The 19696-nt window shown below is 58.4% G+C and overlaps 1 protein-coding gene across 1 annotated transcript in view; it reads right to left on the bottom strand.

Moving 5' to 3' along the window:
• Positions 1-757: 757 nt before the first annotated feature.
• Positions 758-19696, bottom strand: part of IL16 (interleukin 16) — a 71794-nt gene continuing 52855 nt past the window's right edge. The window contains exons 10-18 of the mRNA XM_012659097.1: positions 16415-16502; positions 14097-14569; positions 12401-12548; positions 9109-10204; positions 7874-8042; positions 7185-7286; positions 3785-4049; positions 3410-3529; positions 758-1185 (exon numbers count right to left, since the gene is read on the bottom strand). Of these exons, the coding sequence (XP_012514551.1) occupies positions 992-1185; positions 3410-3529; positions 3785-4049; positions 7185-7286; positions 7874-8042; positions 9109-10204; positions 12401-12548; positions 14097-14569; positions 16415-16502 (2655 nt within the window). The 3' untranslated portion in view covers positions 758-991. The remainder of the gene's footprint in view (positions 1186-3409; positions 3530-3784; positions 4050-7184; positions 7287-7873; positions 8043-9108; positions 10205-12400; positions 12549-14096; positions 14570-16414; positions 16503-19696) is intronic.

Here is a 19696-nt window from a genome sequence, read left to right on the forward strand (position 1 = left end):
GCCTCGGCCTCCCAAGAGAGCTAGGATTACAGGCATGAGCCACCGCGCCCGGCCGAGTGGCAGCAATTTTTATCCGACCCTGTGATGTTCGTGGGGTTCATCCCCTCGGCACGCCTGCCCCGCTGAGCTTTGAGCCTCCCGTGTAGTCTCTGTGCTCACCTGCTGCCTGCCCCACCCGAGGTCACTTCTCCAACTCAACCACAGACAACGTGGCAGATGTTTTGTGTGACAGGTTGTATTTTCCGGAAGTGGCCCAGCAGTTGTTTCCCCTCCCCTTAAACCCGGGCGGGTTTGTGCCGGCCGTCACCGACAGGGTGCAGAGACCGACGCTCTGCGACTCTCGGGGTAGGGCAGACGCAGGTGCAGCTCCCACCTGGCTCCCGCGCGCCCGGGCTGCGGCCTAGGGACCCAGACGCCACGCCGTGCGGAAGCCTGGGCCACAGGGAGCGGTGCCTGTAAGCACTCAGCCAGCAGCCCCAGGCCAGCTGCCCGCCGGCAGCCACATCCACTACCAGACGTACGAGCGGTGAACCTTGGCGGTCCCAGCCTTTGCGTGACCGCAGCTGACGCCACATGGGGCGGAGATGAGCCGCTCCTTCCAAACTCTGCCCACCTGGCAGATTCATGAGAAAAACAAACAGATGTCATAGTTTGAGGGTGAAATGTTGCACGGTTAGGAGCATTTTGCAAAGCAGGACATGGGCTTTATATCAAATTGTGATACATCCATTTTATTAATGGCACCACAATGTTTTCATCAAGCTCTCTCTATACACAGTCTACAGTTTGTGTCAGAGACCCCAGTGTGACTCTGCCCTTACTTTTGGGACAACCCTCTTGCTGGGTGGTGTCCCAGAAGCCCTAGGCCTGGGCAGCAGCCACGGGAAAGCGCCCTGTGCTTCCCCCTCCGGGTGGGGCGGGCAGAGACCCTGAGAATCCGCAGTTACGGGAGCCGCGTGCTGTCGGCTCTGGCTTCAGCCTGGTGTCCTGCCTAGGGGTCTCCAGCGGCTGTGGTCCCCTTGGACTGGAGGCCCGTCCTCCTGATGACGAGCGTGACGGGCCCATCGGGCAATCCCTTGATGATGTTCCAGGCTTCGAACCGGGTGAGGCCCTGCGTGGCAGTGCCAGCCACGTGCAAGATTTCGTCTCCTGGCTGGACCGTCTCATTCTGTTCCGAGGCTGCTCCTGAAATGGGGGAGAGGATGGTAACGGTCTCCATGGTGATGGAGGAACAAGGAACGTTACTTTCTATCCTTAGTCTCCAAGGAGCCGGGACAGCCTGAAAGAGAACGGGGTGCTCGCCCCTTGGGAGCTGGCCTGTTGGTGGTTTTAAAACAAGGCAGCTCATAACATCGTGACTCCGAGTTTGTGGCACCGGCTCCAACCCACCGTGGCCCTCGGAGAGGTAGAGCCCATGCCGTCCCTAGACATCCGGCTGCTCTGCGCCACGGCCTGCCTGGCGAGATGGCAACAGTTCACAGAGGACTCCAGGGAACTGAGTCCTCCCCTCTTGGACACTGACCCAACATCCCACCACCTGCACATTTGGTCTTCCTGTCTGGCCAGGACATCAGCGCTGGGTGCTGTGGGAAGGGTGCCTGTGACATCTGCGTGAAAATCTTCACAGGGATTTTGGCTTTGCATGGCCCGGAGAAGGCCTCTGTGTTGATGTAAAAAGGAAATTATCCTGTCCGGCTCTCCCCCTTGCAAAGCTGCATGTGGAAACAGTGCTATTTTACTATTACATTGAAAGAAAATTCCTCATCCCTTTGACAGATGGTCTTCACAAATACTGAGTCAGAGTAGAAGGGAGTGAGGATAACGAAGACGTAGCTAAAGTGTGTTGGGCAACTACTGCAGCAGCATCGCGCTGTTTTGCATTTGTGGCAATGATCCCGTGAGGTTATCTACTATTATCAACAGGATCCCCTGGGTCGCAACCCAGTCTTCCCGGCTTCAGCACCCACATCTCTCGGTACCACACCGCCCTGCAGCTTGTTGGCCCACCCACGAAGCTGATGGGCCCAGGAGTGACTTTACCAGAGTGACCTTGCCCAAGGTCATGCTCCCATGAGTAGCAGAACTAACACTAGAATCAGGTCTCTTGACTTGGAAGCCCCTGCTCATTCCGAATCAACCTTCAGAAGTTAGAAATATCATTCCCAGAACTGGAGTTAGCCTGGGTTCCGGGGGAGCTGCTGCCAAGCCTCGGGCTACCCTCTGGGTTTCCGCAGCTGCAGCAGAACTTCCTCGAACAAAACCAGTCGGCAACGGGAGCTCACGCGGGGCAGGGCGCAGGGCTGGGAGGCCCTTTGGGCCTCGGTACCAAGAGTCCTGGACACACCCAGGCCCGGAAGGGAATGGTCACTCAGCACGTTAGAGCGTTAGAGACACAGCCGGGACTGGAGCCCAGACGCGGGACCCCCGTCCTGCGCCCTCTCTCCACAGCCCCTTGCCCTGTGCCTGGAGGGCTTCCGGTCTGAGGAGCAGCAGAGAGTCAGGGGGGTTGTGCCTGGTAGCTACAGCCGTTTGTGATTTTCACAGAAAAATCCAAGTGACCCCCACGGCACATTGGCCGTACCCCCATCCCCGATGAACAGAACATCAAATTTTACACACTGGCAGGAGCTGACAGGTGCAGGACTAGGGCAGGGCGAGGGAGGCTGAGCCGTGCAGGGCAAAGACGCTGCCTTTATTTCAACTCTGACATTTTGTTCACCATGGCTCTTAAAATTAATTTGGATTTTTTTAAGATACTGCATTGAAATAGTATTGTTCTGGATAACTGAGCACCTTGGCACCCCTTAAATTTTGCACCCCAGGCCAGTGCCTCACTGCCTCGGCCCAGTCCCGGCCCTGCCAACTTGAACCAAGCCCAGGCTCAGTCACTCAAGAGGACCCAGTGGGCCGGGCGTGGTGGCTCACGCCTGTCATCCTAGCACTTTGGAAGGCCGAAGCGGGAGGATCCCTTCAGGTCAGGAGTTCGAGACCAGCCCAAGCAAGAGCAAGACCCCGTCTCTACTAAAAATAGAAAAAATTAGCCAGGCATGGTGGTGCATGCCTGTAGTCCCAGCTCCTGGGGAGGCTGAGGCAGGAGGATCGCTTGAGCCCAGGAGTTTGAGGTTGCTGTGAGCTAGGCTGACCCCCCGGCACTCTAGCCAGGGCAACAGAGCGAGACTGTCTTAAAAAAAAAAAAGGAGGACCTGGTGACACAGAGGGATTAGGTGGGGAGGGGAGGGGGGATGTCTGAGCAGAGGAGAAAAGGTAGAAAGGGCAGAACTGAACTCTAAAAGGCCCAGCGTGCCACGCAAGAGGACACGGGGCTGTGAGAAACCAACATGGCCTGGAAAGTGCTCAGCAGCCGCTGGGGCCACGGCCAGAGAGAGCGCAGAGCAGACGCACGCCGCACCTTTGAAAATCCTGTTCACGGTGAGGGGCTTGTCTCCGAGCAGGGAGCCCTTCCCTCCTTCCAGGCTGAAGCCCAGCCCTGCAGAGGTCTTCTCCAGGGTCACCGTGCAGACCGTGGCCTCTGCTGGGAAACACAGGGGTCAGTTAGGGAGCCCCCCGGCCCCAGAGCACAGATGCCGGGGCCTCGAGCAAGCCGGGTGGCTGCCGCCTGCCGTGCCTGTGCGCCTGCGCGGATGAACACAGACACACCGCGGGCGGCGGGCCAGGCAGGCCGCACGCTCTTGGGCACAAACGACTGAGCAGCCCACCAGGGCTGGCCCCGTGTGGCCAAAGGTGATGTGGCCCATGGGGCCTCCGCTGAGCTGGGAGAACTTACTAGAGTCTACAGACACGTCCACGTCACTGGCCGCGGAGGCCAAGGCCGCAGAGTCGCCGGAGGAGCTCAGGTCAGGCGTGGCCTCCGCAGCCAGCTTCCTCGTGACGATCACCGCTTGCCTCGGGTCTCGAGCTTGCCGGAGGATGGCCAGGGCGTCGTTGTGCGTGGTCCCCTTGAGGGACTTGCCGTTGATGGAAAGCACCTCGCTGCCCTTCTGGATGGTCCCTTCCTGCGAGGCCAAGCCGTTGGGAAACACCCGGTGAACCTGGGCAGAGCAAGGGGAGTCAGGACCCAGAAATCACCCACGTGACATCACACTCCTGCTGGGGGGGACCTGACCAGTCCACCCTGAGGATTTCCAGGCCAAAGAAAATGGAAACCAACTGTGTCCTAGCTCGGAGCTGCGGGCACAGGGGCGAGATTCCCTCCGTCTCTTCCTGATGCAGAGGCCACCCCCAGTGATGCCCAGCAAGCCCCACGTCCTCCAACACCACGCCCGGGCTGTGTCCCGCCATCCCGGTCAGAGCCTGGCTTTCCTCACTGTAGTTTTCTGGAAGCCCTGACTGGTTCTGTGGCACGTCAGGAGGTGTTACGTAAGAAAAGGTTTCCAAGATCAGAGAAACGTGGGGAATACCGGGTCAAACAAAAACTCTGAAAATGTCTACTTTGTAAAAAAGTCATCAGAGACTCTGCCATACGAATTTGCACGGCGGCGCTCTGAGAATGGGGGTATTAATACAGAGATTCCCCAGGAGTTTCCACAGAGGATTCTTTTCTCATAGAGAGATTCTCAGGTCCCCTTTTCTGCAGAACATATTTTGAGAAATGCTATCCTGGGCAGTCTAGAAATTTTGATCATTTTTTGATTTTTATTTTATTTAGAGACAGGGCCCCACTCTGTCGCCCAGGCTGGGGTGCAGTGGTGTCATCATAGCTCACAGCAGCCTCAAACTTCTAGGCTCAAGCCATCCTCCTGCCTCAGCCTCCCAGGTAGCTGGGACTACAGGTGTGCCACCACACCTGACTAATTTTTAAAATATTTTGTAGAGATGGGGTCTATGTTTCCCAAGCTGGTCTTGAACTCCTGGGCTCAAGTGATCCTCCCACCTGGGCCTCCTGAGTAGCTGGGACTACAGATGTGAGCCACTGTGCCCAGCCACAGTCTAGACATTTTAAAGCTCCTCCCTGGTCCCTTTTCTGCAAGATATGTGGGATCAAAACAAACAAAAGATCTCTTGGTTCAAAGATCTTTGAAGCAAAGATCTCTTTGCTTCAGCCTCTTTAATGGAGTAAATTATAATTAAGAGGATTGAATAAAAGCATGCATGGGCAAACACTAAAACGTGCTACATGTTGTTTTGCTTTTATGATGTGAACAAGGCTCTTTGTTTCTCTAAATTGTTTTGGTGTTACAAAAATTCAGTGTGGTCAGAGGTGGTTAGACTGCCCAGGCTGTGAGACCCAAGCATGAAGCAGAACCTCCTTTCAGAACCCCAGGCCCTCCTCTGTAAAAGAAGCCTAAATGCTACCAGTTTTCCAACCCAAGGTGTGCGGAAGTGAACTTTGACGGCGGCTCCGTGAGTGCCCACTTGGCCCCCACATCAGTTCCTTTTTCATGAACCTGGAACGGGCGAGAAACGCTCAGACGCAGAAGAAGAAAGAGGAAGTTTCTGTGCATGTGCTCGGCCCGCACGTCCTGCTTTGTGCTGGTGGCTGAGTGGGGACAGGGTCGCGGGGGTGGCCGGCCAGATGCGTGGGGAGAACTGGCTGCTCAGGGCAGAGAGAGACCCCAGTGCTGTCCCCACGGGTAAGCTCTCTTTCCTTCTGCTCAGGTAGAAAGCAAACTACCACCGTTAGGAACATTGTTTAATACCCAGCTATGTGTTCAGTGACAGAAATAGATGCTTCACTGGTTTTAGGTGCTTTTGCTGTGGTAGGGAACTCAGAAAGAAATCAGGGAAGTCGCTGCTGACACACGGGTGACTCTGAAGTGACTGACAGGGATTGTGCCAAGTTACCACTGCAGGGGGCGTGGCATGCTTGGCGGTCGACACTCGGAACTGGAGGATTTGTTTTCAGCGGGGCAAGGCAATTCGGATGAGCCCAGCACAGCCCACACAAAGGACGCACTGAGACAGCACAGACGTGGTGACAACAACACACTCAGCCTGGGGGAACGGAGCAGCCGTGCCACGCAGCTCCACCCGGCCGGGAGGACCAGGAACCATCTGGTCAGGGACAGGTGACCTGTGGGCACACCCAGCGCTGATCAGACTGGCTGAGCCAGAGTAAGGGGCCCACAGGAGAAGGTGCCCCCGACTCAGGTCTGCTGCCCTCCCCACCGGCCCCGCCCGGGGTGGCGCTGAGTGCACAGGGCCGGAGCGTGGGCGCAGAAGCCCCCGGTGCGCACTGCGGCTAGCGGTCTGTGAACAGGTTCAGTGACTGCTTCTTCTCTCCAGCGTGGGCTCAGCCAGCCTTTAGGGCAGCTCCTCAGTCGTCCAGGGTGACCTTCTCCCAGAGCAAGGCAGCAGACCCAGGAAAGCGACCTCCTTGCCAGGGCGCTGCCTGCCCACGCCCCCCTGCAAGCTGTGCTGCGCGGCACGGCACCGCCGGCGTCAGTTCCGCGGGTCCAGCCTTGCAAAGCTGTCCCTGTGCTCACGAATCGCTCTCGTCTACATCTTAGTGACCAACAGACTACCTCTCTGTATCTCCAAAGGAACAGACATGACGTTGAATAAAATTTGGTTTGAATTTTTTAAATATCCCCCTAGCACCTTAAAAAACGCAAGCATTAGGGCTTCAACCTCAAAAAGAATTCAGATTCCAAAGTTCTGGTGTGAAGCTGGGAGAGCTCTAATTTTTTTAAAGCTCCGCAAATGATTCCGGTTTCTTTTGATATATTAAAGTTGTTTTAGGTATGCAGAGATCTTCATTAACACATGGACGGCCACACTAGAAAAAAACATTTTTCCCCCAGGGCCATGATGTTTTATTAAAATAAAATGATCCTTTCTAATGTGTTATTTTTATTGTTTTCTGTGGGTGAGTTATATGCAATGCAATCCACGTTTTTAGACTTTAATTGTCAATATCAATTGTAACGATAAGAACACCAACAAGTAAGATTTTCACAAACCAACTGCAGGGTTTTGCTTCACGAGGCCCTGGGGGCAAAACCAGCCTGAGTTAAATACAACTCACGTGGCAGTCAGTGTGTTGAGGGTCATGATGAGCTGAATATGGGGTCACATAGGTGACCACCCTCTGCTCCTTGGAAAGGATGGGCCTGGTGGCTGTCCTTTGAGATCCTGTCCCAACCACCTGCCAGCACCGGCCCCTCCCGGCAGGTGTCCCCGGGAGCCATTGCTGCTGGCTGGGACGTGCCCACTCAGCCACTCACCGTGATCACTTTGTTTTCCAGGTCCGCTCCTCCCGCCAGGCTGAACCCGAGGCCAGCACCTTCCTCCTTGTGCAGGATGGTGACGTGGATGCTGTCTAGTTGCTGCGGAAGAAAACGCGTTCAAACACTTCGCTCACACGCCTCCGGTCGTGCTCAGACAGCGCAGGGGAAGTGAGACTTTCAGAATGACTGGACTGCAGCTCGGGGCCCCCTGGGGTCAGTGGCCTCTAGGTGTGCAGCGGAAATCACGCAAGGCCCAGGGCGAGAGCTCTCGTCCCCCGCAACGCCTGCAACGGGCGGCGCACTCCCCCGCAGCGCCCAGCGGAGACTCACGCCAGGCCGGCGGGCCCTGGGACGTGGAAACGGCACCAAACTTATACTTGGAGACAGAAAACCTGGGCTCTGCGGCCTTGGGCCCCACCTTTCCTATTTACAGACGGCAGAAAGGTGCAGGAAGTCGGTGTACCGAGAGTGCTCCAAATGCTAAAAAGCCCCTTTAAGAAAAGTCTTCCTGTGGCCAAGGTTTGAGCGTCCCACCACCATGGGACAGACCCCGGGTCTGGCGGCAGCTGCATTCTCAAGGCGCCGAGAGCACCGGCTGCTCGCGCCGCTCCCCCTGGGCCGTGCCGAGTGGCCCCACAGCCGCAGTGAGCCCTCGCTGGCTGCACGCGCTCACGGAGGAAACCTACCTTCAACGTCGCCTCGTCCAGAACCTTCACCTCCTCGATAAGTTTTTTTAGCTCCTCGGAGCTCAGCATGGAGATGACCGACTGGCCAGGCTGCGGAGGGCAGGGGTCCCCGCCGTCGGCTTCCTTGGGCTCAGCGAGACCCTCGGTGTACTCCCTCAGCTCGGACAGGCTTTCCGGGGAGAAACCACGCACAGCGTGAATGACAGCGGCAGCAAAGGCTGATCCTGTCGCATCACCGCTGCACTCCGGCCTCGACGCCAAGCACCTGTGTGCGTTCTGGTATCCGACGCAACACGTCGGTGAGGGGGGCCGGCATCCCCCGACAGCAGCAGAACAATATGGAAGTGCATCAATGCACAGGTGCTCCGATTAAAGAGGGACACCAAGCCCCACCCTCCAGCAGAAGCCCTGGGGCACCTCCGCCAGCCCAGTTCCGCAAAGCAGGGCTCGTCCACCTCTAGTGTCAGCTGAGAGGACACTGTGAACTGGAAGGAGCCTGCTGCCAGTTAGCGTGCGCGCCTGAGCTGGGACTAGGACCGGGCACCACGACTCCCCGCCCTGGGGCCGAGCCCGCATGCAGAGTACGGGTGAATTCCTCTGGGGAGCAGTGAGAATTCCCAGGGGAAAATCTCCTGTCGCTCTGGCCTTTCTGAGTAACAGGGAAACATCTCAGATGTGTACCGTCAGCCTTCCAAATCCCCGGGGTAACTCCCCAGGGGCCAGTCCCATCCCCACCTCCCGCCCCTCCTGAGACCAGATGTTGTGAAAACTCCTCCTTAATACAGAAGGCAGAGAGGCCAAGGCGGAAGGATCACTTAAGGCCAGGAGTTCAAGACCAGCCTGGACAACATAGCAAGACTCTGTCTCTACAAAAAGTTTTAAAAAGTAGCTGGGTGTGATGGCACCAGCCCTGTAGTCCCAGCTACTCAGGAGGCTGAGGCAGGACGATCGCTTGAGTCCAGGAGTTGGAGGCTGCAGGGAGCTATGATCGCGCCACTGCGCTCCAGCCTGGGTGACAAAGCAAGACCCTGTCTCTTAAAAAAAATACATAGAAGGCAGAGGTATAACATCTACAGACACACACACGCATGCACCACACTCAGCAGACACGGGCACACACGCAAAAGAGGAGGAACAACGCTTTAACCAATGCATCTGAGAAATTGTACATGATATATAGAATTATAAAGCAAAGAAAGGTGAGAAGCGTAGAAACACCAGGCATAGACACTCACTTGAGCGAGAACCCCGTGTCCGAGGCCGGGGCTTCAGCAGAACCGTTTGCAGCGGGGTCTTCGTGGGACGGCGGCGTTGGGGGCAGCCCTTCCTTGGGGCCGCAGGGCGACTGGCCACAGGAGACTGAGGCGGGAAGGCACAGCAAGGATTTCATGACGGCGGATGACACTCGGCTGCTGATGGAGTAGAGTTTGCTGGTCTTCTCGTCCAGCGGCCGCGTCTCGCAGGAATGGGACCTGGTCAGGGGGAAGCTCCGCGCGCGCTGGCTGGGCATCTTGAGGACGGGGGCTCGAGCGTCCTCCAGCTGTGCCGACAGCAGCCTCAAGAGAGGGTCCGGGTCCGGGTCCGAGGGGAGGACTTTCTGGCTGGGCTGCCGGCCTGGGGGAGGGGACTCAGGCACACCCGGGTCTCCGGCCTCCGAGGCTGCAGGGGACCCCCGGGGCAGGGGCTCTCGCTCCGGCTGCTGGCGCTCAGGAGTCGGGGGAGCCCCCCGCCCCAAGAAGCGAGAAAACCGCCCTCCCTCCTGCCCGCTGGGAGCCTTCGCTGCATCTCCGGCCGAGGGCTGGAGGCTCCGTCTCTGGGCTCCTTTGTCAGGCAGCTGAGAGGAGCCGAAGGTTTCGAAGGAACTGATTCTCTGCTTGATGGAGGAGCAGGCCGGCGCGCGCGGCCCTGGCGGCTCCCTGGGAGCAGGTGTCGGCTGGGTGGACGGGGCCGCCTCGGGCAGCCTTCTCGGGTCTGGAGCACGACTCCTCAAACCCTTCAGGCTTTGACGAAACCAGGCTGGCTTGGGGGCCACGGGAGGACCCTTCTTCCCAGCGCCGCTGTCGGCCGACTTGTAGACTTTGGGAGCTCCGTTGGCCGCGTCGAGCTTCAGCGGGGTCCCATCCGGGTGGCCCCGCGTCCCATCTGCTTCGCCCAGGCTGACGCTGGGCTGTAGCGGCACGTGGCCATGGTTGTCGCTCATCATGGGACTAAATAAGTTTTTGATGCAGTCGGAAATTCTAATCCAGGGGTCTTCGGCTGTGGTGTCAAAGCTACAGTCCATCCGAGCCTGCCTCTTGAGCAGCGGGTGTTTCAGTGGGGACGTTTGGGTCCCTAGAGAACAGAAACAAGGCCAAAGCTGCACGTTACATCTTACTGTGGTTTTCCATCCTGAAGTCTAGTGTCAACGCTGAGCAGCAAGAAGGTTCCAGAGGAGGAGAGTAGCAGAAGTGGGGGACACCCAGAGGGGTGACCTCTCAGTACTATACTTGACCGAGGTGCCAGCAGGCAGGACAGAAGAACCAGAAGCGGGGGTTAACGTCACAGCACCCCGTGTCTTAGTGCTGGGAGGGCTGTCAGAATACCTTGCCCAATCTCTGGCGTCTTACAGTCCAAGAAGGTGAGAGGCTACCAGACGCGAGAGCCAGGGTGAGACCCCATGTCTCCCAGCCCCCCAGGTTCGTGGCAATTTCACTGCACTAAGGAGCCTGCCAGATAACTCATCAGAACCGTAAAAGTCAAAGCAATTCTCTCATGTTTTAAAGTTCTGAGACAAAGGTCAGGATTGGCAGCCGTGTTTGGCTCGGCCCAGCGACGTCGCTGAAAATCAAGGTGAGCGTGCACCGCCCAGGTGGGCCCCACTTCCCACCACCCTTCACGCTCCTCCTCGCTCCCTCTCACGGGGTCCAGATTTCACGTTTACTCATCTGCCTGCCCCGGAAGTCGTGGAGTTTGCTCCCCTGCTCAGCAAAGCAGGGTTTTCCCTCCCGAAAGAGCTGATGAAAAGTCTCCAGGTGGAAAGAAGTTCCGTGACCGTGGTTCTCAACCTTGGCCACATGCTGGAATCTGGGAGGCCTTAGAAAACACTGACGCCCCCGCCGGGCGCTGATGGAATACACCCGGGAGGCAGCCTGGGTGCTGGGACTCCAGCGTGCGGCCTGCCTGTGTCCGCGGGACCTCCGGCAGCCCCGCCAGGTCCAGCCCCCCCACAGGGGGCGGCACGCGCAGGCCTTTCTCAGAAGCCGGCACCGAACCCGCAGTCCCCTGCGAGAGGAGGAGCGACTGTCCCTCTGACTCCTCCCCGGGGACAGAGAGAGGCTGGCCTGTGTGCTCTGGGGCGTGCCGGCCTCCGGGATGCCACCCAGTTTACCGCAGGGATCCCTGCTGTCCTGCTGTGAACGTCCGCTCCGTGTGGAGCCTCAGGCCGTTGTGATATCAAAGACAAGCCCCGCCCCAGCCCCTTCCAGAAGGCCCGGGCGGCTACTGCTGACTGCAGGGCGCTGGCCAGGGCGTGCTGCCCTCTCCTCCTCTGTCCGCACCTGTGAACCGCTCGGCTGCAAGGGCTGCTGTGAGTCAGCGGGCAGAGGTGCCCGGCCAAGCCCTTTGCAGACTGGGCTCAGGGGCTCCCGCCACCGAAACGCCGAGGCGCTTGCAGGTGCGTTCCGCAGCGAAGTTGCCTGAGGGACCGGTGAGCGCGGTGGGGGCGCCTCCCTGGCAGGCACCTGCTCTGGGTGAGGTGCGCTAGGTCTGCCGAGCTTCTCAGACACGCACACGGTCTGCAGCCGACCTGTTTACTTCTCTGCCACCATTAGGGGCTCCCTGGAGGCAGGACCTGGGCCATCTCGTCCCCTTCTCTCCCTCCCTGCACCTCGCACCGGGTCTCCCGGAGCCAGCGCTCGGTGCGCCTTGCTGATGAGTCATACGCTGGGGTTCTGCGCGACCCTCCGCACCATGCTGACGAGTGGATCGAGTCTCAGGAAAGCAAAGTGCCCCGAATCATGGCTAATGGTGGGCAGGCCCCCAATTTCCTGACCCCAAACCTTATGCTCTGTCTAGCAAGCCACCAAATATTCCAGTCCTGTCTCAGCACTGCCAGCTACGCCATGTGGACACACCCTTGCTGTCACCTCATGGAGGTGGTGACCCCCAACAAAAGGCTATCCATGCTTTTGTGACCCTGCGTTCTCAGCCTGGAAATGCTGAACGCAGCATGCCAGAATGCTGGCACCCTAGGGGCGGCTGACGGGACGGCTGGGTAGGGTGTCTTGGGACCTCTTCCTGGGGCTGTTCTCCAGCTGGCCTTCTGGACCGGCCACCACGGCCACACCACAAGCCAGCCAGGAGGCTCCTGCCCCAGACAGCACATGACCAGTCCTGTGCCCTGCGCCCGGGACTCCTTCTTGGCCACCTTCCCGGCGGGGACCAGCAGCCGGGTCGATACGCAGCCCCCAGGCCAGCCCACACTCCCACCTCATCCCGGGACCTTTCTCCGGGAGGCCCTTCCTCCCGAAGACCTCGACCGAAGCTCACCCGGGCTGGCTCTTCTGCGCGCTGGCTCGCCCTCCGTGGAGGACGCGGTCTGTGGGCTGACCGGTCCTGGGCAGCCTGCAGCGGCGTGAGGGGCTGTCCCCGCTGTGTCTTCCTGTGGCGACAGCAGTGGCAGCAGCTCTCTGGCTTCCTGTGGTGTAAACAGGAAGCGGGACCGTGTCAAAATGGTAGCTCCAGCCACGAGAAGGCAAGACACGCTTCGACCAGGAATTGAGAGCGGGCACGGAGCTGCCTTTGACGCGAAGCTCATTGGCCCTCGTGAGGAGGGTCCTTTCCTCCACGGCGCGTCCGGCACCTCCCAGACACCTGGAGCTCGCCCAACTCCCAACAACCTGTGTCCAGAACACACGCTCACGCTGTAGACATGCGTGGAGACCCTGGCTCCCGTGATGGGAGCGAGAGGCTGGGATGCGGAGGGGCTGGCGCTGCCGCAGCTACACCTGCCCCAGGGCCCAGAGCAATGTGCTGTCAGTTGTGCCTGTGCGGAGGTGGTGGGAGGGGACAAAGCCCGGGGGACGGAGGAGAGCAGCTACGGAACTGCCACTGTCCCCGTGGCACGGCCCCTGAGGCACGAGGCAGGAGGGCTGCTCCTGAGACAGCGCCCTGCCCTGGGGACAGTCCCGGCCTGGCCCCCCGACCCCCTCCAGGTCCTCCTTCAGTGTCTGATGTGCGTCTGGGTTCCTGGGCCCCAGACCCAAAGGAAAACAAAACATTTGCTCAAAAGAGGAGGTTGGGGGACAGACCTGCCCGGACAGCCACGTCCTGCCAGCTCCCCGCAGCTACACTTCCTTTTTCGTAACCTGGCTTCCTCCCCCTCACTTTCTCCTCCTACTCAGCACCTCCCTCCCAGCCTCTTGTGTCTGTTACCCCTGCTGACCTTTGTGGACCTGGTTACAGACGGTTCTAGGGATTTCCAGAGGCCCCACGCCCTGCCCGGGGAAGGCGGTGGACAGTGGGAACCCGTGTACCCCCAGCGCCGTGAACCTGGGCAGGTGTCTCAGCTCCCTCCTGGAGTAACTGGCCCCCTCCATCAGTGTCGTCAGGAGGGAGAGAGACCACGTGCACAGAAGCACTTAGCACAGCACCCGGGCTGAGGCAGCTGCCTGGCCCTCTGCGGGGGCGGGGTGTCTGGGGCGATGGAGGAAACAGCCACGGCGAGGAGCGCTGCTGCGCCTCGGTTCCGTGAGGTGCTTCCCGTCAGTGGCCACGTTTAGGCTCAGACAGGTCGGGTTTAAGGAAGCGGGAGGCACAGCTGACAGAAACAGCAGCCATTGCTCACGATCACGTCACTCCACCCCCTGAAGGGACAGAGTGACTGGCTCTCGTCCCCTTTTAGTTATTTAGGCAACTGTCCTCCCGCGAGCAGAGCGCCGGAGGTCCCTGCGCAGAGACCGCCGTTCCCCGCGCACACGGGCCCCCGCGAGCGCCGGTGTTTTTCCACCAGGCTGAGTGTGAAAAACGACCAAAGGGAACCTTCGATCCCAGCGTGTTACGGATGGGAACCCGGAGGCCAACCTTCAAAGCTGCCTTTCCACAGTCCTCAGCTGAGTCCTAAGCGTCAGCGTCCCTGCAGCGGGACAGGAGAACCTTCGCTCTGCCCGTGCTCGCGCTGCCGCGATGCCCAAGGACCGCGGCGTGCGGCGCATGAGAACGCTCCACACGCGGACGCTCCTCTTACCTGGCCGCAGGTGGGCGGGCTGTGCCCAGAAGGGCATAGAGAGTTCCCTCTCTCTTCCAGACTCTTCTGAGGGTCACTGTCACTTTTAAAGTATTTTCTGGGCGGAGGCTTGGGCTTGGAGGATGTGGGCTTCCTCACCAAAATCTCGAAGGATTTCTTCAGTCTCAGCGGCGGGTGGCCGTCCCGGCTCTCGGGCAGGGGTGGGCTCTCCTGGGGCGGCCTGGAGGGAAGCAGCCCTGGCTCCCGCCCCGGGGGCGGGCTGGGGCCGTGCCTGCCAGCTGCCAGGTCAGAGGGCCGCGGCTCAGCGCCGCCACTGCTGGGACTCCCCCCCGGGGACCCGGACACGTAGCTGCTGTCACTGCTGGAGCGGACCATGATCTTCTGGGCTCTGCGATGTGGGGGCGCCGAGTTCTTCTCTCGCTCCTTCTCCGAGGTGGGCCGCCCGTGCCAGCTGCTCTCCAGCCTCTTGGCACCTGCGTGGGGAGCACGCGTGAACCTCCAGTGCCGAGCGTGGAGGACAAAGACGCCGTGGCCTTGCCCAGACCGCTGCAGGCGGCACGCGGCACGCCGCCGTCCGCTTCCCGTCTGGGGCTGCTCTGGGTCTGGCGTGGCTATCCCGACCTGGGGCTGGGAAATCACCCAACCTTTCTGAGCCCGCGTGGGACAGGTACGGAGCTGTGCCACCCAGATCCCCCATCGAGGAAGAGCCCGGCTGTGGGGAGCGCTGGCGGCTGCTGCTTTCAGCCGTTGGCCCTTCCCAGGATGCCGCAGCGCGCCCAAGGGCAGCCCATCTGCAGGACTGACAGAGACGGGCTAGAGTCCCAGCCATTTCTGCCAACTCCGGGTGGGCGGCGCTCCAGGGCTTGGCCGCAGGGAGCTCTGGGTGTGCAGCCCAGCCCCTCTCCTCCCCCTGCCCCTGCCCCGCTGCCGCCCCTCCCTCCTGCAGGGGTTGGCTCCCAGGACACTTCCTAATAAGCACAGCAGCCAAATGGGGACCCCTCCCGCAACACTCCCCGTCTGCATCTGAGAAATAGGTGATTCCGGGGTTGCCAGGCTGGCTTTGAGGCTCCATAACAAAGAGAGAGACGACCTCGGAAGGCACGTTGAACCTTACACCAAAAGGTTTGTCCAGCTGAGGGTGAGGAAGGGCAGAAGCCAATTCCTTAGCCAGAGCCCCTCCTTCTCTTTCCCTCCCCTGCAGCCCTTCCAGGCTCCCTGCCGGAGCTTCCAGCTCTGGGCCCCCACCCACGCTCCGGAGACCCTTCTCTCCGCTGGAAAGCTGTCAAGACGTCCCGTTCCTGAAATCCAGCTCTGGGGAGTGGGAGTAGCTTGAGGCCCAGTCTCTTGCTCGAATTCCAGCTCATTCTCGATAGGCCGGGAGAGCCAGGGGTCCCCTGACAGGCACCTTAGACCTTAGGGAAGAACCCAGGCCTCCCAAGCTCGCAATTCACACTCTTTCAAGAAAACGTTTTCTTTTGCTTTTTCCTGGTCAGAGAGAAACGCATCCTCCTTAGAGAAAACTCAGCCGCAGGAGGCAAGGAGTGAAAGTGAAAATCCGCCTGTGGTCCCGTCAGCCAGAGACGGCTACCGTCAGACTGTGGGGACTTTCTCTGTCATGTGTTCCCGAGCGTGTGTGCATGATGCGTGGGAGAAAGTCGACCAAGCTGAATAAAACTCCACGTTCTGTTCTTTCCTCCAGACCTTTTCCAGGTCATTTAAACTCCTTGTCAGCGTCACCGCTAACGATTGCACGTCATTCTGTCATGTGGATGTTCCGCGATGGCTCGGCTGTGCCCAGGGCTGGACCCGGGAGTCAAGCCAGGGGGTTCCCATCCCAGACCCTCTGTGCACTAGCGGCGTGGCTTTGAGCCCCGGGGGCCTCCCTCTTTCCTATGAAAGGTGCATCAAAAGTAGATGTGAAACAGCGCATGCGCCGGCAGCGTCTGACATCGCAAGAACCCAATACGTGTCAGATGCCACATGCCCAGACTAGGGGCTGCAAGCCCAAAGCCCAGCACGCGCGATGTGTGAATGGCAACTGGTATCAGATGGAGGGCAGTGGTGGGCACCATGGGGAGAGCACCTTCCACGCTAACAATTCAAATTCAGATGCTTTTAAAAATCTTGTGTCTTCAAAACAAAGCAAAAACGTGAGCCACATTAGCTGGTGGCTGCTGGTTTCAACCTTTGTCTACGTAGCCCGTGTGTCCATGATGACCGTCCCCACCGTTCCTCGGGTGGAAAGTGAGCCAATGGCTACATCCTACGCTTCCTGGGAAGGCAAAGATACTTCAAGTCAAAGTTACCATTTTTCTTACCTTCCAGACTCCACTGATGCCTCTCCTTTCCAAACCTGATGTTCTCCACAGCCTGGGCCACGGCTTCTTTGAGTTGCTGTTCAGAGACCTAGAAAACGTCAGTCAGCTCCTCAAACAAACAGCGGACACGCGTGCATCAGGCTCCCCGGCCTGGTCCAGCCCCCACGCCGGGCCCTGGGATTCTAGTTTCTTTCCTTCCAAACCACGCTGAAAACAGCTAGAAAATTCTACTTCCAGAAACACCTGGAACACCAATGGCTACCCAGTGTCTTCTCCATAAGGTCCAAAGTCTATCAATAAAGGAATTCCCAAGGTGGCTTCTCTCAACTCTCCAACCTTCTCCCCACTACTTGCTGCAAACGCCAGGCAAAGTTACCGCTCCGGAGCTTAGCTCTGCGCGCTCTTCCACGCTCAGCTGTGCTGCCCTGGCGGCGTTGCCACCACCAACAACGCGGCAGCCGTCACCACAGCCGTTAACACTGTCTGTGCCTCACGGCCGTTGCCCCTTTAGAGGAGTGTGGGTCGAACGGACTTGCGTTGTGTGTACACCTAGACAAGTTACTTCAGCTTCTAAGCTAGTTTCTTTTTTTGTAAAATAGCAACAATAAAGCCCACTTCACAGTGAGGGCACAGAGTTTAAAAAAATAAATCTTTTGGCATCGAAAGTACGGGAAACAAAAGAAAAAGTAGACACATTGAACTGTGTCAAAATTTAAAAATTCTGAGCCTCAAAGGACACAATCAACAGAGTGAAAAGGCAATTCACAGAATGGGAGAAAATATTTGCAAATCACATGTCTGATAAAGGGCTAAGGTCTAGAATATATAAAGAACTCCTACGACTCAACAACAGCAACAAAATCCAACCTCATTAAAAACTGGGCCCAGGATTTGAACAGACATTTCCCCAAAGAAGATACACGACGGCCAGCAAGCCCACGAGAGGATGCCCAGCACCGCTGATCATCAGGTAAATGCAAATCACAACCACAACCAGATGCCACTCACTCCACACCCATCAGGATGGCGACAAAACGGGAAAATGACAAGTGTGGACAAGGATCTGGAGGAGATGCTGGAACCCTTGCGCAGTTGATGGGAATGTAAAAGGGCACAGCGGCCGTGGAAAGTGGTGTGAAGGATCCCCGAAAATTAGACATAGAATTACCGTGTGATCCAGTAATTCCACTTCTGGCCGCAAACCCCAAAAGAACTGAAATCGGCATCTCAAAGAGATACCCGTACCCGTGTTCACCGCGGCACTGTTCACAGCAGCCACAGGCAGAAGAGACTCCAGTATTCACCAACTGGAGACAAATAAAACATGGCAGACGTACATACACACAACGGACTATCGTTTAGCCTTAAGAGGAATGAACGCAACACCTGCTACAGCAGGCACGGGCCTTGAAGACATCATGCCGAGTGAAGTAAGCCAGTCGCAAAAGGACGAGTTATGATTCCACTTACACAAGGTGCAGAGAGTCGAAAATCAAAGAGGCGGAAGGGGAAGGGGTAGAGCTCAGGGCAGAGCGTTTGGCTGCAAAGAGGCGGCGGGGAGACGGTGGTTGGCAGGGGTCGGGGGAGGGGAAACGGAGTTGGGCGAGTGCAGAGTTTCGGTTCTGCAAGATGAAAAGGCTTCCGGGGATGGATGGGGGTGACGGCTGCACAATGAGATTGTCCTTAATGCCACTGAACCGAACACTTAGAAATGGTTAAGGCAGTAAATTTTACGTTGTGCATTTTACTCAATCAGAAAATAATAAATCCATTAACGTGCTGGGCCAGTGCCTGGCGGATGGCAAACTCGTTGCAGAGGAGCACTGCCTTCCCGGCAGTCCGGTAAGGTAGGACGCTGTCGCATCCCGGATTTGCCAGCCAGAGCCCCCTGCAGGTCAGATGAATTGCCCGGGGTCTCCGTCCGTGAGCAGGGGACGGGGCATGGATGCTAAGCCCGGCTGTCTTCCCTCTGCCTGCTGCCTGTGCCCCGGGGCCTCCCCTGCCCGGGTGCCTGTGCCCTTCTGCAGCCCCAAACCCTGCCGGTCCTGGCTGCCCTGGCTCCCTGTCCGAGCAGCGGGGACCCCGACTCCCTCACTCCCGAGACCTCATCTCTGTGGCCTTCTGTGCGTGTGCATCTCTCCAGCCAGACGCTGGCTCCTCAGGGCCAGGCCACAGCCCCTGCCGGCACCCGGCTCCTACTCCGCTGCTCTTTCGTCCCAGTCCTAAGGCAGCAATAGCCACTGAGGGACTGGTTAGGACCTTCCTTTTCTTCTGCTGCCCAGAGACGTAGGCCAAGCGTTTGTTCACCTTCGGTAAGAAGTGTGCTTGTGCCTGGTGTGTTTGGCTTCAGTGTGCAACAGCCGCACGGGCCGGGTGTGAATCTCGCCACACCTGCTATGTGTCACTCTTCCCACCGTTCCATTGCCCACCCAATTTTTGCTGGGGGTTTAGGACACAGCGAGTTAAGAGCACAGGCTTTGACGGGTTTCAATCGTAGCTTCCGAGTTGCACCCCCACTGGGCAAGTTCCTTCTCCTCCCCGAGCCTCAGTTTCCTCATCTGTAAATTGGAGGGGGGAGGCCACACTGACGTCAGAGCTGCACCACTCAACGCAGCTGTGACGTCATGTCTTTGGCAAACGTGCCCGGCACGCACTAGGGCTTGAATAAACAGTGGTCGTGATTATTCCAAGTTCCCTGAAGTGGTCTCGCCAGTGTCAGGGCGTCAACTCCTGAGCCCAGCTGCAGCCGCGTCTCACCGAGTCACATCAGCCCTAAGCTGCCTGCTGGGCACCCCCCCCCTGGCACCCCACAGGCACCTGCGTCTCCTTGTGTCCCACACTGAGATCATTCTCGTCCCTCCCAATCCCCCTTCTCTCCTCCTCTCTCTTCCGGTGGTGACGTTTCCGTCACTCACGCCTCAAACCTGAACAGTCACCCGGCTCCTCCCTCTCTCGCCCCAGGGCCTCCCAGCCACCAGCTCTCCTCAGTTCTGCCTAAGTGTCACCTCCTGTTGCCCTTTCTCTGACCTCTTCCCACATCACCTGTTGAGCTCAAGGCCTCACCACCTGTTTCGTTCCTCTCATAGCCTCCGCCCACTCCATCCTGTGCTCTGCAACGCAATCAGAGGTTAAAAAAATGAACATGCTAGGCCGGGCGCGGTGGCTCACGCCTGTAATTCTAGCTCTCTGGGAGGCTGAGGCGGGCGGATTGTTTGAGCTCAGGAGTTCGAGACCAGCCTGAGCAAGAGCGAGACCCCGTCTCTACTAAAATTAGAAAGAAAT

The sequence above is a fragment of the Propithecus coquereli genome, unplaced genomic scaffold (genome assembly GCF_000956105.1).
Source record: "Propithecus coquereli isolate 6110/MARCELLA unplaced genomic scaffold, Pcoq_1.0 Scaffold599, whole genome shotgun sequence".
In the NCBI taxonomy this organism is placed as follows: domain Eukaryota; kingdom Metazoa; phylum Chordata; class Mammalia; order Primates; family Indriidae; genus Propithecus; species Propithecus coquereli.